This window comes from Podarcis cretensis, assembly GCF_951804945.1.
Source record: "Podarcis cretensis genome assembly, chromosome: Z".
NCBI classification, from domain to species: Eukaryota; Metazoa; Chordata; class Lepidosauria; order Squamata; family Lacertidae; genus Podarcis; species Podarcis cretensis.
This window is the reverse complement of record NC_137184.1, coordinates 12,484,528-12,508,058: the sequence shown is the minus strand read 5'-3', so window position 1 is coordinate 12,508,058 and position 23,531 is coordinate 12,484,528. Positions and strand designations below refer to the sequence as shown.

At 46.2% G+C, this 23,531-nt stretch overlaps 1 protein-coding gene across 8 annotated transcripts; it reads right to left on the bottom strand.

Annotated features, from left to right (window-relative positions):
* Nucleotides 1–4,846: 4,846 nt before the first annotated feature.
* TOR4A (torsin family 4 member A) lies at nucleotides 4,847–23,033 on the bottom strand. 8 transcript variants are annotated; one of them, XM_079962366.1, is made up of 2 exons: nucleotides 22,898–23,033; nucleotides 4,847–7,140 (listed from the first exon to the last, which is right to left on the bottom strand). In XM_079962366.1, exons 1-2 carry the CDS (start codon nucleotides 22,938–22,940, stop codon nucleotides 5,861–5,863), a joined length of 1,323 nt encoding a protein of 440 aa, XP_079818492.1. In that variant the 5' UTR covers nucleotides 22,941–23,033; the 3' UTR covers nucleotides 4,847–5,860. The 8 variants fall into 8 exon arrangements, with proteins under 8 accessions (XP_079818492.1, XP_079818493.1, XP_079818494.1 ...); XM_079962367.1 differs by having other exon boundaries at nucleotides 4,847–7,135; nucleotides 22,898–23,013; XM_079962368.1 differs by lacking the exon at nucleotides 22,898–23,033 and adding an exon at nucleotides 21,217–21,570.
* Between the last annotated feature and the right edge of the window lie 498 nt (nucleotides 23,034–23,531).

The following is a 23,531-nucleotide window of genomic DNA, read 5'->3' as shown; positions in this document are numbered from 1 at the left end:
CAATGACATGCAGAGTCAACTTATTCTAGTTTTATCCCCATCCTACCCCCTCCCTGCTGTGTTCTACAAAGGCATCACTGAGGCTAAGGAGAAGGAGGAAGTTGACAGTCGGTGCCCCCCACTCGACTGTTGTAATTAAGAAGACAGGCAGGTGGGGGCTGTCTAGGGGCAGACTGGGGTTGGTGGAGCAGCGCCCCATTTGCCAGCCTCCAGTGCCTGTGCTTATATATATGCTGCTTTTCATTTATCTAAATAAAATTCTGTGTTTTCTTAACATAATGTGAATTGTTGAATTTTTAAAGATGCTTATCGTTGTGCTCCTTGCAAGGATTTGCAGAAAAGTTGCTGGATTGCACATCTCTCAAACAAGCCAGCAAGTCAATAAATAAACAATCAGCCCTTTGATTCAAAAAAACCAACCACCCCACGCTGTCAAAAGGCGCAGGAGCCCTGATGGAGAAAAGGATTTGGCAACCTTAATCTTACAACAGTGCTCCAGCACTCCCACAGGCTCCTCTTTATTATCCAATTATTCTTCGAGGTGCTAGTTATGCCTATATATGTATATCCTAACAGGGCCTTGGTTTTGTTGGGTATCTATGTTTTTTCCTGTTTTGTCTTGTTATCATTTTTGCTGAGCCTCAGGGGCGGGGGTGGGTTTTCAGTTTTGGAATAAATAAGAGCAACAGCTATCTCTCAGGCCTGCGGCCAAGGTGGGGGCGCGGTGGAGCAGATGTGAAGGACTCAGATGTTGTTGCTAACAATGCTTGTGTGTTAACAACGCTAGTGTGGGTCGCGGGAGGAGGGAGAGCATGTTTGGCCTGCTATGACCTGCTGAGGCCCCAGGGCGTTTTGAGGCACTCCGCCCGTCCCATTCCAAGCTCCAGCAAGGTCTCAGTGGTGAAATTTAATTTAGTAGAACACCTCTGAGCCATTAAACCATTAAACTGATCTCTTTCTTCTCTTTTGTCTGATGCCAACTATTATCAAACAGGGGCAGACCGGGTGATTCCCCAGCTGTGACTGATACCAACAGGTGCCTGGCTTTTGTTGACAACCCTTCATTGCAGCCGCTCACTTGGGTTCTCCTTCCTCTCAGCCCAATCCCAAACGAGAATAGGGGAGAAATCTGATTCACTGCATAATCTAAGGAAGTTTCTACCAAAATGATTGAAGGGACAGAGCAACTCCCTTATGGAGAAAGTTTGCAACATTTTCGGTTTAGAGAAAAGGCAAAGAGGTGATACAGTAAAAGTTTATAAAATTATGAAAGTGGATAGAAAAAAGTTTCTCTCCCATTAACACCATTAACGCCAGAACTTTGGGGCATCCAATGTTGGAAGGCTCAGGAGAGATAGAAGATACTTGCATGCATCTGTGAAAATAACAGACATAAATGCTCTATATTAGGAGAAATTGCTTTGCAAAAATGTGCACATTAGACAAAACTGCATGCAATAATGTGTATATTAGGAGAAAAGTGCCCAAAAATGTTCATGAATTTTAGGATGACTCTATCTATCTATCTATCTATCTATCTATCTATCTATCTATCTGCCTGCCTGCCTGCCTGCCTGCCTGCCTGCCTATCTATCTATCTATCTATCTATCTATCTATCTATCTATCTATCTATCTATCTATCTATCATCTGCCTGGATAGCTCAGTTGGTTAGACCATGGTGCTGATAACACCAAGGTTGCAGGTTCGATCCCTGTATGGACCAGCTGCATATTCCTGCATTGCAGGGGGTTGGACTAGATGATCCTCAGGGTCCCTTCCAACTCTACAGTTCTATGATTCTATGATCTATCTATTAAAAGCAAAGTGATTTGGGACTGAATTCAAGATCAGTGGGGGGTGGGCCCAAACCCATTTAAAGAGAATAACATTACATTGTTATCTAGTAATACTGGGAGACAGACTATTGTTCCATCAAGCTCAGTATTTCAGACAAGCAAGTTTCCCAGTCCTACCTGGAGAAGCTGCTGGAGATTGAACCTGAGATCTGCAGGCAAGGCAGATGCTGTCCACTGAGTTATGGCATGCACCTTAAGACACAGGAAGTTGATTTACAGTCAGACCATTGGTCCATCTAACTCAGTGACTTCAATGCTGGCTCTGCAGTGTTTTAGACAAGGGTCTCTTCCAGTCCTGCCTGGAGATGTTGCCAGGGATTAAACCTGGGACATTCTACAGGCAAGACCAGGGGTCGGCAAGGCTTAGTGGGCATGGTCTGGATCACTCCCACGGAGATTCTCTGTGGGCCAGGCCGGCGCAGCGTGACACCCGAAATTGCGTCTGCACATGTCCGTGGTGCCAGAAATCGCTTCTGCGCATGCCCAGATGCCGAAAATCGCAGAAGCGATCTTCAGCGCCTAGGCATGCGTAGAAGCATTTTCCGGCACCATGGACATGCACAGAAGCGATTTCCGGAGCTGTGTAAAAGAGTCCCTGTGCCGCGCTGTGCTGGTTTAGCGCAGCGCGCAGGGACTCGTCGAGCAGGCGGCTCAGTTCAGGGGCAGCTCATGAGCCGCTTCTGGCCCATGGGCCTTAGGTTGCTGACCTCTGGGCAAGATAGATGCTCTACCAGTGAGCTATAGCCCTATCCCATGAAGACCACAACCACCCTGCATAAGACCAGAATATAAGATTACTTAACTGTACCAGTTTCCTGTTTTAAAAGGAAGGTGGGAGGAGTATTTACTCCAGGTCCAGCCAATCATAGGCCTCCCACTGCTGATGGGCAGAGTGTGCAGTGACCAACCTGGCAGCTATCAGGTGACACTGTGGGCCAAATCAGTTTCTGCCTTATTGATGGCCTGGCTTTTTCCTCTAAGTGACAAACCTGAGCTGATCTAACCCCATTGCCTTACCTCCAAGCCATCCGCCAAGGCTGCTAGATTGCATGAGGTCTCATACATTTGCAAGGAGACTTAACAGTAAGAAAAATCAACACACACACACAATCTGCTTGGCAAAATCCCTTTGCCTCTTCTGACTCATTTGTTTGATAATTATTGCTGTTAATTGCAAAAGATGGATGCCCTCGCATAGGATATAAACTGTTGTGCTTGACCAGACAAATACCTTGTGCGTGTTCTTAAAACACATGCATTGCTATTTTTAGGGAGAAGTTATTAATAGACCACTGCTGATTGAGCAGAAAACTCCACACATAAAAAATAAAAGAATATATATGAGTCAACAACACACCTGCTCTATCATGCCAACTGTCCCAGTGCCCAAGATTATTTTCGTAAGTAGGTGTAGGTTGGAAATAAGGTATTTGAGCGAAGGGGGGGGAGGAGTAGGCTGTATGTGAGATCTTTCTAACCCCTGGATCTAGCAACTGTTAAAATATAAGGCAGGCTAGCTTCCTGTGTAAAGGTGATTGCCTGTGTGATGGGCCACTAAGAGAACAAAGGAAAGGGGCTCTCTGAGAGATGGCACATGGGTGAGGATCCCCCAGCTCATGGTTAGAAGGAAAAGGCAGAGTTGAGTAAGAGTGATGTGACCTAGAGGTAAAGCAGCAAGCTGGAGAGACTCAGAACAATGTTTGAGAGCAATGTTTGATTTCTGTTTGAATCCAAGGCGAAAGCTATGAGAGAAACAAGACCGTTTTGGGGTGTTGATGCTGTGAACCCCTCCATCATAGGTCCATAGTAGGCTCAGGTTGCATATATGTGTAAATATCATAAAGACACCACAGTCTCCGCTGTGCCTCATTCCAAAAGGAAAAACAGACTTTGGGTAAGCGCCTGGAACCCCTGGAATATTGGACTGCCCAGAGATTGGGGTGGCGGGAAACATTTATTTAGAATTGCAATGCTATGGGGCACAGCCTGAAGCTACTTCCTAATTCAGGGCAAAGGGGCAGAAATAGAAAGAGCTGACAATGTGAGATCTTGAGAACACCTGGAGAGCTGGTGGGGATGTCTTTACCCGATGCCCATTACCTGTTTTGTTCCCAGGACTGAATTCCCATCTAGTGAAGTGGTGTGCTGCTATCTGCACATGTGTAGCAGCTGTCTGAAATGAGCACACCTCAGCTTAACCATGGCTTTTATCGGCCCTGGGTTTCAGACAGCGTTCTCTCCCTGCCCTGTTTGAAGATAATGGGGATTGAACCTAGGACCATCTGCATGCAAAGCAGAAGTTTTATTACTGAGCTATGGCACTTCCCCTAGAAATAGAGTACGATTCTAGTCCTCGTGGCTCTGAATGAACAGCCAACATACACAGGAAGCTGCCTTATACTAAGTCAGACCATTGGTCTACCTAGCTCAGTTTTGTCATCACTGTAAGCAGTAATGTGTACACTACCTTAGGGCTCGTCCCACTTGTCCCATACCTAGAAAGCATGGGTCCATGCAGTTTTCCAATTAACATTTACTCTGGTTCAGTGGTAAAGAGTGGGTTTTCCCAGGGAAAGTGCTGGGACAAGCGGAAGTGTTAACGAGTCACATTCATGCATTTCAGTGTGTCTGCTCCGAATAGCATTGGCTACAGCCCATTTTTGCTGCTTCTTTATCAAAGAATACTAATAAACCAAAATCAATACAGTGCTGATAATATGATTAGCTTGACATTTTTTCCAACTTTTTAATTTAATTTTTGACTGTGTTTTCGAGAAAACGTTGCTGCTTTTTAAACTGACAATGTTACGGAACAGCAAAGAACTTGGCGGCTTCCAGGTAGGATCGGTGCTCCTCATCCATTCAGGCTTTATGTTGCATCCACATGACAACATCCGTATCAAAATGCCAGCTTGTATCCTGCCATCCCATTTAATCCAGATTTAGAGGCTACAAATCCAGTCAGTCTTTTTTTATATATATAAAAAATTGCCAACAACTCATTTGCAATATCTGAATGACCTGTTTACAATATTAAGCCTCCATCTGGAGGCAACTTTTATTTAAAACCATCAGGATTAAATGCAGTTACCGTATATTCTAATCTTTGCTTCTCCTTGTAATTGTGTAAGATTTTCTCTTTCTTCTATTTCAGCCCTTGGAAGCCACCAGTTCAAGATTGGAAACTTGCTGGTGCCCCTTCAAAGGAAAAAGCCCGATTCAAAAGCATTTATAGCTGGGATGGTGAACCTCAGGGCCTGAGGACCAAATGTGGCCCTCATGTCCTCTCTATCTGGCCCTCAGAACTCTCCCCTGGCCACACCTCTCACTGGCCTTGTTTCACATTAACACCCTGAGAGTTATGCCTTTCCTTCAACTCCAGTAATGCCTCGGGCTCCATCCACACTATACACTTCAAGCAGTATCATATCACTTTAAACAGTCATGGCTTCCCCCAAAGAATCCTGAGAGTGTCGTTTGATAAGACTGCTGAGAGTTGCTAGACAACCCCCTACTCCCCTTCCAGAGCTACAGTTTACAGAGTGGTTGAAAAATCATTCCTCTCCCCAAAGGCATATTTATTTATTCAGGGCATTCACACCCCACCTTTTAGCCAAAGAAAGAAAGAAAAAGGTCTCAGAGCATCTCACAATAATCAGTACTAAGGCAGTCCTTTGCCGTCAGGCTCACAATCTAAAAAGACATGAAACGTGAGGTAAAAAAGAAATGGGAGGGAAAAGGAAAAAAGCAATCTCAAGTGTAAGTCCTTCGCTTCCTATATTCCTAGCTGTACATTCTGGCGACCAAAAGCCACGTTGTTCTTATCCCTATTCATTTGCAAATAAGTCTAGGCATTGGTCAACCCAGTACATGTGAGGGATAATGAAGCCTAGAAGGCCGCATTTGGCCCACGGGCTGAAAGCTCTCGACCCCTGCAGTTCACCCTTCCATAATGAAAAGAGGGGGAAGGCAGCCCTTTTGTCAGAAGTTCCCACTTGTCCTTTACAGTAGATTCACCTTGGCTATAACTTGCTTACAACCGGTGATGGCATACTGTTGGCCTCCTTGACTGTAATAGTTGATCTGGCTGGCTAAGCTCTCCACGTGGCTCGGATCGGGATAAAGGCCTTCGCTCATCATCTCCTCATAGAAGCAGCTCAGGATGTGGCTCTTCTCCAGCAAGACAAAGGGAACGATCTCCGCCAACATCCAAAGAGGGTGGACTTGGTCAAGGACAGGACGGAGAGCAGCCTGCAGCAACTCCACCTTCTTCTGGGGCTGCAGTAGGTCGCCAGAGGCGTTCTGAAGGAGAACATTGGCGACCTCGTTGCCCCCCAGGTTGCTTATCAGGATGTACACGGCATTGAGGAACTCGTTGGTTTGGTTCGTCTGGAAGAACCCGCCCAGTGTTTCCAGCAAGGCTGTAGACATGAACTCCACCTCGTCCAGGATAAACACGGGGATCTTCTCTTCAATTTCGGCTTGGTTGACCATCTCGCTGATCGTCTTAGATAAATCTTGCTGGCAGGCTGATGTGGAAGCGCTGTCCGGGCAGTGGTGCATGGCGAAGTAATGGAGCACAGAGTTGTGCCCCATGACTGACCTGAAATGTTTGGCTAGCAGCCAACCGACGTGGCTCTTCCCAACCCCACTTGGGCCGTTGAAGGAGATGACCAGTGGTTTGTTGTGTATGTGGGTTGCCAGGTAGTCCTTGAGCAATGCCACAATGCTCTCGACTGCTAAGGCCTGCCCAAAAACCTCTCGGTGCATTGTCTTCTCCAGACCATCCAGATCATATTTCAGGAGGTTATCGTCCAGATTCTCGATGGCGTTCAGGATCTGGAAGCAGACAATTCCTACAAGCAACAGGAGGCACCTCTTGGCTTTGCTCTTGTGCTCAGCAGGGAGGTATCTCCTGGAGTTTCCTGGGTACAATACCCGGGGGTTCTTGGACCTCTTCCTCCGCTTGCTGGATCTGGTTGAGGGCTCCTGCACCGAGGTATCAAAAGTGAAGTACTGAGAACTCTCAAAGCTCGCTTGGCTCAAGAGGGAGGTGGAGGCACTGCCCAGTCTGGCCTTCCCCAAGGAGATCTGCCTCTGGAGAAGCTTTGCTTTGGAGTCCCCAGGCAGGAAGTTCTTCTTAAAGGCATGAGCTGTCCTCCGCAGGCGAATGGCAGCCCGCACTGGGGACGAGAGCAGGGAGAGCTTCTGGGGGCTTTTCAAGGCCTGCTTCCGGCCCTCCATTGTAAGCTCTTGCCGTGGGTCTCGCTTTCCTGCCTTCTCTACAGAAGAAGAAAAAGAAGCATAAGAACACAGCAGGAAAGGCAGCATGGTACAATGGTTTACTTCCCGTATCAAAATGCCACAGGGTTGTTGTGAGAGGAGAGGGAGGTGAGTGGGACACGTTTGTGGAAGAGAGATCTCCTATCAACAGAAATCTCATTTATTTCATTAGATTTCTTACTTGACCTGTACCATAAGGTCCGAGGGCACATTGTAACATCAGAATATACAGTTATAAAGCAAATACAGCCATAAGACAAGAAAACAGCTCCATGAATAAATCCAGTAAAAACAATTCCATATTTAAAAACAACTTATGTTCCCGCAAACACATAGAAACAATTATATATATATAAATATAAGTTAACTATGCTAGCAGGCCTGGTGCCAGCCATTGGTTTAGTTGGGCACTAGTCAAGGGCTCCAAAGGAATGCTGGTGGCGCTGTGGGTTAAACCACTGAGCCTAGGACTTGCCGCTCAGAAGGTTGGCGGTTCGAATCCCCGCGACGGGGTGAGCTCCCATTGCTCGGTCCCTGCTCCTGCCAACCTAGTAGTTTGAAAGCATGTCAAAGTGCAAGTAGATAAATAGGTGGGTGGGAAGGTAAACGGCGTTTCCGTGTGCTGCTCTGATTCACCAGAAGCGGCTTAGTCATGCTGGCCACATGCCCCGGAAGCTGTACGCTGGCTCCCTCAGCCAATAAAGCGAGATGAGAGCCGCAACCCCAGAGTCGGCCACGACTGGACCTTTACCTTTACTAGTCAAGGGCTCCAGGGGCTTGGAAGAGCTCCTAACCAGCCCAATCCAGCTGCATCACCATTCACTGGGCCCCAAATTATTTTCATTAGTGGGCAAAGAAGAAGGCATGTGGTGACCCTCTTAAGCAGCACTGTGTCCTGTCTGTGGGTGGGTGCAGGTGGCACTGTGCCAAACCCCCTTTCCCAAAAGAGTCTGGCACTGATCCTGCATGACAGTAATTGGAACCTTCAGGTTCAGGGACAGGCTACTTCATGGGTAGGCAAACTAAGGCCCGGGGGCCAGATCCGGCCAAATCGCCTTCTAAATCCGGCCTGCAGACGGTCCAGGAATCAGTGTGTTTTTACATGAGTAGAATGTGTCCTTTTATTTAAAATGCATTTCTGGGATTTGTGAGGCATAGGAATTCATTCATCCCCCCCCCCAAAATAATAGTCCAGCCCCTGACACAGTCTGAGGGACAGTGAACCAGCCCCCCCCCCCCCGCTGAAAAAGTTTGCTGACCCCTGGTCTACTTCCAAATGTCAGGTGGGGGAGGGGCACTGCTTGTTGGTTTACCAGAGGAATCTGGGGAAATGCACGGAAGAGGTAACCAACAGAAGAGTTGGTTACCATCAGCACCACACTTTGTGTGTCTCTTAACCCCCTTTTAAAAGTACGCAGTCTCCACATAAGTATTAGTTTCACAAAACCAGACCAGAAAAACCAGCATGTAAGTTTTCTGGGTTGTTGTTTTTTCAAGTCAAAAGCAATCCCCTTTTCTTGGAGAGCAGTGCCATCTAGAGGCTACTGCCTTTCAAAACACATACTCCTGTCTGCTTTTAACAGCCGAATGCAAAATAGGATTTACTTATTTTTAATAAAAATAATAATATTGCAATGTAAAAGCATGGATCCACTGAACCACAAAACCTTTCACATTCAGCCTGACTCTGAAGCATTAGCATGTAGCGGACAGGAAGATAACGGGCATTCAGTAGATGGCCCAACTCACTGTTTTTAAATGACTAACAAATAACAATGCCGAAATATATTAAAAAAATTGTCCAGTAGCACATAAGAGACCAATTAAGTTTGTTCTTGGTATAAGCTTTCATGTGCATGCACACTTCTTCAGATAGCAAATAACAATGCCATTAATTTTAACAACTTCATGAAGTTCAGTGATGAATCCCTTCAATAACCATTGGTTTGTTGATGGGTAGAGCAATCCAAACTAAAGGAAGCCAACGTAATCTATTCTGGGGTAAATCATGCCAGGGTAACTAACCCTGATTCAAAACTCCATTAAGAAGCAGGGCTGGTGACACCTGAACCCTCCAGGGGAGGAGGGAAAGTCTTTAAAACACACTTTGACTTAGACCACCTTTGTACTAGGGCACTCCCACTGGGTTACCAGGTCACATGACCAATCTGAACAGAGTTTAGAACAGGGCTATGTCTCCTCCTGCACCAACCTACAACACACCCCATCACACCTGTAGAACACCCCTGTTTCGGGACTTATCCTGGCCTCAGCTCAGTTGGCTGACCTGGGATGGGCGACGTCATCCAGCTAAGGCCAGGATCAGCTGGCTCAGAAACCTGCCACCTATTCAAAATGCCACTCATCCCCCAAGTTATTAGGTTTGGTTTGTCCCCTATTTATTTATCTACCCCAACTTCTTTCTCTTTATTAGATCCAGTAGAGTAAATAAAGACAACTATGGACATAAGAGTAGGGATTGTATCTTGTGCAATTTCAACTATATAGGCTGGCTGGTCAAAACACTGCCATTTTATAGGGGGGGGGGTAAAGAATGCAGATCTGGTCCATGAAGACTTTGTGGTGGGGGGGGGGAAATAGTACTAATGATAATAAGAATAAACTGGTTAGATGGACGAATGTCCTGACTATGCATAACACAGCCTTCATTCCTAGTTTTAGAACTGTGTGCATATATATAATGGGCAGTTTGGATTGTGGAATGTTATAAATTCCATTGGCACTTTTGAACTCGAGAAGCAGGATGGGAATATGAAAACAAGCCTCTATAGACAATAGGGAGAAGCTCTGCCAAACCCAGGGAGAAGCTATCAGGAGGGCAGCAGACAGGCCCATCCCACCACCAGGCTGCATTCATTCACTCATCAGCACTGATTTCAGTGCCAAGAGGCCAATTGTTCTTTGGGTTAAACTTCTACTAGAAAAATATGTTTGACCCAGTGAGAGCAGGATGCAAAACAGCAGGATGGGCGCTGCCTAGATCAAGCATGCAGCAAAAAGAAGGCATGCATTTTCAATCTCAGTAATTAACTGCTAGAGATCAGCAAGTCACCGAGTTGGTGGAAGGGACCTTAGAAATCATCCGATCCAACCAGCAACTCAGTACATGATCTGAAATGCAGGAGGCGACTGCAGGATCCCTGACAGGTGAGCCGTCCAAGCAGCTGTTTCAAACACCTACAGCAAAGGGAAAATCACCACCTCCTGAGGGAGGCTGTTCTATCGTCAAACAGCTCTTACCGTCAGGACAGTTCTCTTAACGTTCACCTGAGCTCTGCTTCCCTGCCATTTCCAGTCACTTGCAATCTCCAGAAGAAAGAGCAGTGGTGGCTGGTACACATTGGGCCTGGTAGGGCAGGAGGCAGGGGAGGGGGAAACAGTAGGTGGAGCCCAGAGCCCATGATAGGTGGAGGCAGAGCCAATGACAGGCAGAGCCAAGCTATTTTATCTTAGGCCCCGTCCTCTTCCTCCCTGCTGAGTTCTGCAAGAGCAATGTTGACAGTAAGGAAGAGGAAGGTGACAGGCAGGACAACCCTCTGGACTGGCTGTAAGAAGGCTGGCGAGTGAGTGCTGACCGAGGTTGGTGGGGCACTTACCCATTCATCCTAATAGACCAGCCTCCACTGTAGGGCAGGAGGCAGGGAGATGGACATTAGGTGGAGAAAGAGCCAGTGACAGGCGGAACCACCACCTGATTGGTTATAAGAAAGAAGGCAAGAAGGTGGGCTGGCCTTATTTATAGGTAACATAGAAAGCTGCCTTTACCAAATCAGACCATCGCTCTACCTAGCTCAGCATTGCCTATGGTGAAAGGCAATGGCTCTCCAGAATTTTAAGACACGCGGTCTTTTCCTGTTACCTGAAAATTTAAGGAACTGAACCTGGGATCTTTCGTACAAACTCATTACAGGCCACATTGAAGCTAATGGACAAAGGGCTTACTCCGAATATAACTCAGTCCAGGAATGGGGAACTTTTGGCCCACCAGATGTTGTTGAACTACAACTCTCATAAGCCCCATCAAACATGGCCAGTACAAAGGATGGTGGGAGTTGTAGTTCCCCACACCTTGAAGCATAAGAACATAAGCAGAGCTGTATAAAAACATTAAGATGATGATGATGATGATGATAATAATAATAATAATAATAATAATAATAATAATTCCATTCTCATGTTGGCCAACCAGATGTCCCAGTGTATCAGGAACCAGAGTCAAGCGTAGGTCAGATGGTGTCAGTAAAGTTAACTCTTTATTCAAAGCAACCAAAACAGTGCAGGCCAGTAATCCTACCAACTGTTCCCGGTATGTGTTGCCCCAATGAGGTAGCTGCAAGGACTGAAGGTCCCCGCCTTCCCACAGCTGCCTAAGTTCCATCCTCTCCAGGGTTTCCCCCCAAGCAATCAGAGCACAACCAATCTCTCTGCGTGTTCTGGGAGACCGGGTCGGTTTGGGGGAGCTGGTAGCAGCAGGAGGGGGAGACTCCCTGGATTCTTCAGAGGTCTTCCTCATCGCTGCCTCTTGTCCCACCCCACCCCTTGTCCTTCCTCCTTTTCTGCCTCTGAGCCTGGACTGCTCTCTGTCCCTGGCTTTTTCTGCTCACTAAACCCTGTTGCCTCTTCAGCTTCCAGCACCTCCTCCTCCTCCCAATCTGCTCCCTCTTCTCCTTCTGACCACACATCACCGTCCCACCACCAATCCCCTGGCTCTGAGCCTTCTTCCCCTGGGGGTTCCCTTGGAGGTACCCCTTGCTGATGCCTCCCACCACTCATGTGCATCCAGCCAGTTCATGACACAATGGGAATCCTGCAAGCAGGACCTAAGTGCAACACTCTCCCCTCCTGCGGCTTCAAACAACTGGTATTTAGAAGCATTACTACTTATGATTATGGAGACACAACATAGCCATCATGACTAAGAGCAACTGATAGTCCTATGCTCCATGATTTTGCCTTATCCTCTTCTAAAGCCTTCCAAGTTAGTGGCTACCTGTCACTCCTTTGGGAGGGAGTTCCAGAGTTTAACAATGCACTGCAATGTGAAACAACAACAGTGCATTGGTAGAGGGTTTATACTGGACGGGTCATCATTCTATTTTATTTCTTGTTCTGTGATATGCCCCCTAAATGGTACCACAGTATTGCTGCGAGGGGGGGGCACTCTTGTTCTACAGGGGGAACAGAAGCAGGACACTCATAAAATTAAACCAGAACAATTGTGGTATGAAAAGTTACAGAATTTCAGCAGAACGCTATGGAACATGCAGGAAACGAAGCAGGATATCTGCCCCAAAACTTTTGCAGGCTCAAACAGGATCAAAAGCGGGGTGGCTGATAACAACATGAGCACAAATCATTATAAATATACAATACGGAGGATGCTGGGAGGGGACCTGGGTAATAACAACCAGGGACCATTTCTCTTACCATGCCAGGCTTGTGGAAACAGGATACTTTTACTCAATGGACCTTTCGGTTCAGTGCTACAGAGTTCTTCCTCTGTTCTTAAAGTTTAACCCCCTTTAATCGTTTTCTTCCTGCACAGGAAGGAACAAAAGGGGCTTCTAGTGCTCTTGGTAGTTATATTTTGAGGAAGCCAGTGAATCCATGCAAGGGCTCTGTTCTTACCACATAAACCCAAACCATGAGTCAGGCGCTACAGAATCAGCGATGCACTTTCTGTACGTTTGGTCCGTCATGGCAGCCAGGAGGAGGAGTTCCAGCCAGTGGCAAACAGAGGAAATAAACCAGTTCTCTCTCAGATTACTAGAAAGCCCCGGCTGTGGTGGCTGCTGCCCATTGGCAGAAGTCAGGGAACCCAGAAATAGGTGGCACTAGAGCCAATGACAGACACAGCCATCTAAATCTAGTTTTGTCCCCATCCGGCTGAGTTTTACACGAGCTCAGGTGTGGGTGAACCCGTCAGGTAGGATCCACACCATGCATTTAAATCACTCTTATGCTACATTAACAGCAGTTGCCTGGTGGCAAATTCAGAAGCAAAGGGTCCCTTCGTGATAGTCACATCACGCCCCCACTCCTCCTAAGATTGTACAATAAAAATGACCTTTCAGGTCTCTTTGTTCTGCTGAGGATGACAGCTTGGTCACATTCTTAAAAGCTAAAGGGACACCTGACAATTAGGTCCAGTTGTGGCCGACTCTGGGGTTGCGGCGCTCATCTCGCTTTACTGGCCAAGGGAGCCAGCGTACAGCTTCCGGGTCATGTGGCCAGCATGACTAAGCCACTTCTGGCAGGCCAGAGCAGCACACGGAGATGCCGTTTACCTTCTCGCCGGAGCAGTACCTATTTATCTACTAGCACTTTGACATGCTTTCAAACTGCTAGGTTGGCAGGAGCAGGGACCAAGCAATGGGAGCTCACCCCGTCACGGGGATTCGAACTGCCAACCTTCTGATTGGCAAGTCCTAGACACTGTGGTTTAGACCACAGCACCACCCGCGTCCAGGTCACATTCTTACCATACTTTTAATAAACTATGATACCACTTTAAACAGCTATGGCTTCCCTGAAGAATTCTGGGAAATGTAGTATGTTAAGACTGGTGTTAGAAGACCCCCTAGTCCCCTCACGGAACTACAGTTCACAGAATGGTTCTATGGTCAATCCCTTTTCACAGGGAACTCTGGGAATCGTAAGTCTCTGAGGGGAATTAGGGTCTTCTAACAACTCTTAGCAACTTTTTTTTTAAAAAAACAAACCCACAGCTCCCATAATTCTTTGTGGGAAGCCATCACTGCTTAATATGGTAGGATGCTGCTTTAAATGCATAGTGTGGATGTGGCCTATGTCCTTTTGAGATCCAGCAAGAAGAAGACGATGACAGAGAGAGCAAATGGTTGTTTTTTTCACAGAGTAAATTACAGCTCACAGAGAGCAAATCAGGCACACACTTAGAAAATGGGTTTCTTTTTGTTTTTTTCAGAGCAAAGTGAAACAGCTTTCAAAAGTTTCAATAATGCAGCCCACAGGATGTATTATTGTTGTTGTTTTTTTTTAAAAAAAATAATAATAATTACAGTGTAGAGACATAAATGCACAGAAATGAAAAGCCCCCAGTTTCAAAATGCCTGGTCTCTTACCAAAGTAACAGCAATTTGCCTTCAAATGAAACCCATTTCAAGCACTTCTCTGAAGAATGGAGCAGGGCGGGTGGGTGGGAGGAAGAAGAAGAAAGCAGAGACCTCAGGTATCCCAGAACATCCTTGGCAATGCCCCTTGCAATGGACGTTCTGGCACAAAACTGCCTGAGCAAAAAATATTTAGTACTGCAAATAGTGGCCTCATTCATTAGCTGCTTAGAGCCAATTAACACCAGAACTTTGCAGCATCAAGGCATAAGCCAATGCAAATCAGTCTGCAGGAGCTTGGGTGTGTAGGATGTTGACAAAGGAACCCTGCTCCCAAAAAAAGGAAAGGTTCTACAATCCCCCGTGACCCTGTATAACCCCCATTCACCCCGTCATCAGAATTGTAGTCTGTTAAGGGTGCTGAAAGTTGTTAGGAGACCTTCAACAAACTGCAATTTCTAGGACACTTTGTGGGAAGCCATGTGTCTTAAAGTGTAATAAGAGTGCTTTAAATGTATGGTGTTGGTGTGACTCTCATTTTCTACATCAGTTTGCAACCCTTGAAAAGAAAAAAGAAAAGAAAAGAGAACACATTTTTGGAAATCAACTTCCCAAAATACAATGCCTTTCATATGTTATTTTCACTAATATATGCATACTTTACCCTAGTATATGCATTCTTATACACATTACTTGGCCAGAAAATTGCACTGCAAAATTCAGAGAAGTTCAAATTTCGAAGGAGGGCTGCGAGAGAGAGCACTCAGATGCAGAGCTTTAAAGCACAGATCTGTGCCTGGAAAGAGCAGGCAAAAAGGTAAGCGTGGACAAGCCGCTATTTTATCTGTGTCGCCTTGAACAGCAGCCACTATGCAATTCACTGCTAGCAATAAGGGCTAACAGTGGATCTTTTATGTTCAAGCAGTGGCGTAGCGTGGGTTATCAGCACCCGGGGCAAGGCAAGTAATTTGCGCCCCCTAACCCATGGATTTGCGCCCCCTAACCCGTGGATTTGCGCCCCCTAACCCGTGGATTTCCCTAACCCCCAGATGTTGCGCCCGGTGCAGCCGGCCCCCCCTGCACCCCCCACGCTACGCCACTGTGTTCAAGGTAGCATACAGCAGATTACTGGCTAGATCTAGACCTTTTCTGGCTCCCCAGGAGGTCAGCTTCCCAGAAACATCATGCTGGCCCACCATTCCTATGGTTTAGCAACAGATGCACAGCAATTTTTTCTCAGCATCCCAAGCTCACCTCCTTCTGTTAAGTAGAGCTCAGCTATCCAAGGGTTTTGAAAGCATTGCTCTGAAACTTACCCAAGCTCTCTGGGACACACAACCCCAGTGAGGAAAGGTTTCAGCAATTGGGGCTTTCTTTGTTGGGGAGGGGAAGGACACTCAGAGGAGACATTATTAAAGAAATGTTTAAAATTATGCATGACACAGAGAAAGTGGATAGATAGAAGTGCTCCTCCCTTTCTCATAAACCTAGAAGTCATGGGCACCCGATGAGGTTGAACGCTAGAGGATTTAAGACGTGCAAAAGGAAGAACTTCTTTACACAACACAGTTAAACTATAATAATAATAATAATAATAATAATAATAATAATAATTGGTGAAGAATCGCAACGATTAAAATGAATGTGCTACCGAAGATGTTATTTTTATTTCAAACAGTTTTAAAAATTGGCAAAGAGAAATTTCAAGGTATATCTGGCAGGGTAAGAAGCCGAGGATAAAATTTAAGATATTGACAGATGTGAAAGCAAGAGGAGGCTTTGCCCTGCCAGACTTGAAATTGTACTATGAAGCATCTTGCCTCTGTTGGTTGAAGGAATGGGTGAAATTAGAAGATACTGATTTGTTAGATTTGGAAGGTTTTGACAATAGATTCGGGTGGCATGCGTATTTGTGGTATGAAAAGAAACGTGTACACAAAGGTTTTGAAAATCACATCATAAGAAGGTCCCTGATTGAAGTGTGGGAAAGATATAAAAATCTGTTGGAACAAAAAACTCTATATTGGTTATCGCCGTTGGAGGCGATGAGTGTGAAGAAAGTCAATATGACTGGGGGATGGGTGACATATGAGAAGTTAATAAGTAAAAGAGAAGGTAAATGGAAAATGAGACCATTTGAAGAAGTTAAGGAATATGTTAATGACTGGTTGTATTTTTTTCAAATTAATGAAATGTTTAGAAAAGATTTAAATCAAAGGGGTTTTGCTGATAAAGAATCAAAATTTCAGACAGAAATATTGAATAATGATTTTAAAATTTTAGCCAAAATGTATAAGATATTACTAGAATGGTGCACGAAGGATGAAGAGGTAAAATCAGTTATGATTGATTGGGCCAAAGATTTAGGACATAATATACAAATGGAGGATTGGGAAAAATTATGGAAAGAAGGTCTAAGATTCACTGCATGTACAACTATAAAAGAAAATGTGATGAAAATGATGTATCGATGGTATGTAACACCGGTGAAATTAGCAAAAATGTATAAGACAAGTAACAAATGTTGGAAATGTAAAGAAAAAGAAGGTACATTTTATCATATGTGGTGGGAATGCAAGAAAGTTAAAAGCTTTTGGGAAATAGTATATAATGAATTGAAGAAAATGTTGAAATATACATTTGTTAAGAAACCAGAAGCATTTTTATTAGGCATTACAGGTAATGAGATAAATAAGAAAGAAAAGAAGTTATTTTTATATGCAGTGACAGCGGCAAGAATACTGATGGCCCAGAAATGGAAACAGGAGGAGCTACCTACGATAGAAGAATGGAGAACAAAAATGATGGACTATGCAGAACTGGACAGAATGACAGGAAGGATCCGAAATCGACGAGATCAAAGATTTACAGAAGATTGGGGAAAAATTATTGAATATATGCAAAAATTAAGTGATAATCAGATTACGTTTGTAAGTTTTAATGAAGCGCTGTGATGGGAGAATGTTAATAATAAGTATTAAAAATGGGATGAAGTTTACAGTAATAATATAAATAATAAATAGAAATGTGCAAAAAGTTAAAATATGAAGGATTGCAGACAAATTGAGGGAAGTCAAAAAAGAGAAATAAGATGTAATTAAGATGTATGGAGTGTATAATTCTGTTTTGTATTTGAAAACTAATAAAAATATATAATAATAATAATAATAATAATAATAATAATAATTTATTATTTATACCCCGCCCATCTGGCTGGGTTTCCCCAGACACTCTGGGCGGCTTCCAACACAATATTAAAATACAGTAATGCATCAAATATTAAAAGCTTCCCTAAACAGGGCTGCCTTCAGATGTCATCTAAAAGTCTGGTAGTTGTTGTTCTCTTTGACATCTGATGGGAGGGTGTTCCACAGGGCGGGTGCCACTACCGAGAAGTTCCTCTGCCTGGTTCCCTCACTTGGCTTCTCACAGTGAGGGAACCGCCAGAAGGCCCTCGGCGCTGGACCTCAGTGTCTGGGTAGAACAATGGGGGTGGAGACGCTCCTTCAGATATACTGGACCAAGGCCAGTATATGGAACTACCTCTCACAGGAGGCAGTGATGACCAGCGGCAGAGCAAGCTGATTGGGTGCCTGGGGCAGTGTGTGTGTCCTGCGCCCAGGGGCGGGGCCAGCCACCCGCGGGGCAGGGTGAGCTGGGGCAGGACACTCCACAGGGCCTCCAAAATGTCTGCCTACCTCCTCCCACTCAGCCACCCTACAGCTGGGGTGGGGGGAGGCAGCGGGCGGACTGTTTGGGGCCCCATGGTGAATGGCGCCCAGCATTTTGTCACCCCCCTCGCTGGTGACACCCAGGCAGCCCGCCCCCACCACACACACCCTGCCTCTGCCCCTGGTGAAGACGTTCAGCTTGGATTACTTTAAAAGAGGATTCATGGAGGAGAAGGCTATCTATGGCTACTAGCCATGGTGGCTATGTTCTGCCTCCATTGTCAAAGGCAGTGTGTTTCTGAATGCCAGTGGCTGAAAACTGCAGGAGGAGAGAGGGCTCTTGCGCTTGGGACCTGCTTGCAGGCTTCCCATGGGGCATCTAGTTGGCCACTGTGAGAACAGAATTCTGGACTAGATGGGCTATTGGTCTGATCCAACAGATCTCCTCCAACAGGTCTCACTTAGCTCAAAGGTATACTCCATGTGCCAGAACCCTTGAAAGTCACTTCCAGTCAGGGCATGCAGCACTGAGCTAGATGGACCAATAGTTTGACTCCATAAAAGGCAGCTTCCTTAGTTTAAAGGGAAAGACCATAGCTCAGTGGTAGAGCATCTGCTTTGCACACAGAAGGTCCCAGGCAGAGCAGGGAAGGACCCTGTGTCTGAAAACATGGAGAGCAGCTGCCAATCAGCATGGACAGTACTGAGCTAGATAGACCAATGGTCTGAATGGCGTGAGATGAGAAGGGGGCTTAATCCCTGTAACTGAAGCTTTATGGTTTTAACTTTATTGGTATCCACCATCACCCTAAGCCCTCAGCATGGGGACTGGAAGGGATGAAACAAATAGCTCAGGAAATGGGTTTAAAAGTAAAGGATAAAGGGACCCCTGACCATTAGGTCCAGTCGCAGATGACTCTGGGGTTGTGGCGCTCATCTCACTTTACTGGCCGAGGGAGCCGGCGTACAGCTTCCAGGTCATGCGGCCTGCATAACTAAGCCGTTTCCTGGCGAAACCAGAGCAGCGCACGGAAACGCCGTTTACCTTCCCGCCGGAATGATACCTATTTATCTACTTGCACTTTGATGTGCTTTCGAACTGCTAGGTGGGCAGGACCACAGTGCCACCCTAAGCCCTCAGCGTGGGGATTGGAGGGGATGGAACAAATAGCTCAGGAAATGGGTTTATCAGCTCTCAAGTAGCTGCTTATGAACACTGGCATTCCAAGGACCCAGGAAGAGCAGGCAAAACTTGTTGGGCCTCATTCTTGAGCAGAAACACTTCACGCCCCTACTGATGGAAGGTGCTCACCCACCCCCCTGTTTGCTGCTGTAAATCTCCAGCAGGGCTGGCAACAGGAAGGGAGCAAAAGTATTTGCAGGCTCCTGGTTAATGTTTCCTGGGACTAGTAGGGCAGAATGCTTCAAAATTTCCACATGTAAGGATCACAAGCATTTTTCAGGATGTGGAAACATCTGGTCTTTGCAATCAACTTGCAACCACACTAGTCAGGGAATGCTTTGCAGAACATTATCTCACCACTATTTTCTCCACTGATATCTAGGCAAACAGCGACCAGCAGTCTTCATATGGTTTGTGGATGTCGGATGTGCTGAGTCACCTCATCTGACACACACAAACTCTGGAAGTAAGGCTACCAACTTGTTTTACTGATGGGCTCTTAACTGCAGCAACCTTCAGGGGAACCTTTTCAGCCCAAGGGCCACATTCCCTCTAAACAACCTTCTGAGGGCCACATACCAGTTGGTAGGCAGGGCCAGGAGCAAAGGTGTGTGGAGCAATGGATTTTACCTCTGTACTGTCAGCTAATTCACCCACACCCCTCTATCTTCCATCCTGGACAAGCAAGAGGCATTATCAGAGTTTAAGGGTACTGGCCACCCATGCAAAAACACTAAAGGTGTGAAGCAGGGTCAATGCAAAGCCTTAGCTAGGGAGAGGGGGTGTGGTCTTGGAAGAGTTTTGAGGGCCACATAGAGAGGCCTGGAGGCACCACTCCTGCTTTGTAGGCACAAATTGAGCAACTGAAGCTTTTCCTAGCATGGAGCTGAAGCAGTGGAGAAAATCTCAGCTGCTCAATTTATCCCACTGCAGGCAGCTGTTAAAAGCATAGGAATAGGCAGAAAGGTGGCAACACTAGCCGGAAACCCTCTAAGTGGAGAAATGGTTCATCAGATGGGTGACCAGTTGATCGCCAATGTGGTCATGCTGTGTGCACTGCCAGAGAATTTTCAATAATCTGTTTTGACATGTGCATTTCCCTTGAAGTTCCAAAGCAGGAAGTGCATCTTTTTATGTTTGAGTGCTGCACGACGTACGTCTCATTCCTAGTTAGAGAACTCATTTCCAGAGATTCATGACTTGCCATTGAAGTTGCAAACTACTTCCAAAGAAAGATGTCCTGATAAGCCACAATATCACTCCCAGGCACAGTACATGCAAGAGAAAGTCTGCGCACATGCACTTTCCACACCAGGAACAAGTTTCATTTATAGCTTTCCTGCTTTTCCTATGGCTAAAGTGCAGGAGCCCAACTAGAAAACAAAACTAATGACAGCCTTAGAGTTGCCAGCTTTTAAACTAACCCTGCTCATCTGCCTTTAGCTGCACCTCAACTGGCATACATTAGCAAGATGGCAAAGCTGTTTTGAAAGGCTTTGCCAGCAGACAGATCAAGTGACTTGTGAAATACAGGCCAGGTCCGTTTTTTTCTGGTCAGCTGGCAAACCCAGTCCCACATCCCTCACTCTTTCCCTGGCCATTACAGAAGAAAAAGATGATGCCAACCCAAAGCAGCCTCATACAACCCCTAACAGTTGAAAGCATTTTTCAGTTGCAGAAATTCAGCAAAGGCCATTTCACTGCCATCCTTTTCAGCTCTGTACCAGTAAAAACTTAATTCTCTTAAACCAACTGCATGCCAGCCAGTTACTCACGGCATAGAAGTTTGCTCGGGGCATTGATTTCTCTGCATGGTTCCAAATTCACACAGTAGACTTTTGCTCCTCTGCAACTTGATCTGAAGACCACTACCAGGTGATTTTAACCCCCCCCCCTCCCAACACTGCAAAGACAAGTTGTTACTGCTGCTGCAAATTAAGATACTCTTAAAAGACAATGACACAGAAGGTTGTTTTCTTCCTTCTGGAGCAGCCAGCAACTTTACAACCCTGTACTGACCCCATCAAAAAAATAATAAATACTGGACTCTCCGCTCCACCCATCCAACCCAGCCCCACCACAGACAGACAGACAGACAGAGAGCATTACCAAGCATTGGGCCTTCTTCGGAGCTGCAGCCTTGCTTCCCTCCTCTGAAGGAGCTGGGCCAGTCCCAAGGAGCCGGCGTTAGCCATGTGGCATTTTTTTGGAAGTCGAGTCAGCAGGGTTGAGAGTGCAACCACTTGTGCAAAGCTGATGTGGCCTTTCCTCTGTGTGTGTGTGTGTGTGTGTGTGTGTCAGAGAGAGAGAGAGAGAGAGAGAGAGAGAGAGAGAGAGAGAGAGAGAGAATAGAGCAAGAGATGGGAGCAGGGCCCTCCTCCCTCCTGAGCTTCCTCCTCACACCCTCATGAGGCCTTATCGCTAAAGCACTGTGCAGCTGTGTTTGGCTGCTGGCCTGTCTGTGTTGCAAGAGTTCAGACACACACACACACAGAAACATAAACACCACATACACACACGGAGAGAGGCAAAAAGCCCATTCATTGGCTGCGTCTGGGTTGCGACAGGAAACCTGACTCTGGTTATGTGAGGCAGATCAGGCCACTGTCGCCACCCATTCCCCTACGGGTCTCTTGAGTCAAAGGGAGGTGAAGGGGCGGTAGGCCAGCCGGCCTGCACCACAGGATAGTCTGAAGCTTCTCACTTGGCCCCAAATTAAGGTGGATGACTTCAGACGGGCTGCTGTGCTCCACTTGGGCCACGTGCTCCAGCTGCGACGTCTGAGGCCTTCATTACATGAGCCACATGACCAACTTTTACAGAGGACAATCCTCTATTTGAAGGGATTTGGACTATCCCTGTCTAAGGCCGCATTCACAGCATAAAAAGCACCATGATACCACTGTGGACAGTCAATGGTTTTAGTTTACAGGAACTTAAGAGTTGTTAGGAGACCTCTCGTGAACCTACAGCTCTCAAGGGTTGTATAACAGGTGATCCCTTTTCTCAGGGAACTCTGGGAATTTGTAGATCTGGGAGGGGAAGGAGGTTCTCCCAACAACTCTCAGCACTCAGAACAAATGACAGTTCCCAGGATTCTTTGGGGAAAGCCATAACCTGTTATCAGAGTGCTTTAAATGCGTGGTATGAATGTGGCCAGCCCCTGGTCTAACCACCACACCAAACATCCAAGCCCTGGAACATAGGTTGTTGCTGGCACTGGTCTGCCTTGAGAGACAATGGAAGAGGATGCCTTCGGGGATAAAGCCAAGCGGTTGGAGAGTTACAGCACCTGCTACGGCCTCCCACCTTTCCTCCAAAAGGCTCAAGGTGGTTGTACAGTGTTCTCTCTCTTTGCCCATTTTATCCTCACAGCAACCCTGTGAGGTAGGATAGGCTGAGAGACAGCAACTGGCCCAAGGTCACCCAAGTGAGCTTCATGGCAACTGGTGGTGTAGTTGTTAGAATGTCTGTCGGCCAAGGACCTAAGAGGCCAGGGTTCAAGTCCCCACTCGGTCATGAAGCTCACTTTGTAACCTTGGGGTTGGCAAAAGGCTTGGCAGATAGGCAGAGGATATGAATATAATAAAATAAAAAATAAGCCACAGACCTTCCCCATCCCAGCTTTTTGTCTGCTGAAGCAGCCACCCAGCACAACAACAAAATCAAACCAGGCAAATAATTTCAGGGTTGCCAGTTTGTTTGTTTTTGTTTCTTTTAAAGGCCGCTGTAGGTATGCCTTGAATAGCTCTTCTCCCCTCATTTACAGTTCCTAAGGCCAGTCACTCACCACTGGAAGGGTCTCTTGCTGTATCAGCTGAAAACAGTCCCATGTCATTGCCCCTTTTCAGGCTCTGGCTTCCTCGACCAAACTTCCCAATGTTCAATGAACGGTTTTGTTTTTCTCCTCTGACTTTCTGCAGGGAAATGAGCCCTAGAGTTAGGAGTATGCAAATCCCTTTGAAAGACGCAACAATGGGCAGGTGTATTCCGTAATTTGCATAATTGTCATACAGACCAGTGTGTGTGTGTGTGTGCGCGTGCGCACAGTTGTAAAACAATGCTAAATAAAATTTGTGCAAACCAATACAAAACGGCCAAAGATGTGCTATATGTGTACATGCATCCTGCTAGGGCTCACTCCACTTGCCAGCCCTGCCTATCTGCCGGGTCCTTTGCCCTCACATTTCCCCCACACCCAGCCGACTTCTAATTCCTTTACACCTGACTAAAAAAACACACCATCTCTTTATACCTCAGCCCACCCCCTTACAGCTCAGCCTAATCACCAGCTGCAACATGGTGATAGCCATGGGCTTAGACAGGATTTATGTTAGTGCTGAGCTATCTGCGACGCGATTGCTCAGTTCGTTAAGTATTATTTATTTACTTGATTTTTTAAAAATGCATATTAAGAAGATACT

Coding starts and splice junctions, on each gene's coding strand:
- TOR4A (XM_079962366.1), bottom strand. CDS start 22,940: ATGGGACTGTTTTCAGCTGATACAGCAAGAGACCCTTCCAGTG. Junction 7,141..22,897: donor AGCAAGAGACCCTTCCAGTG/GTGAGTGACTGG, acceptor CTTCTTCTGTAG/AGAAGGCAGGAAAGCGAGAC.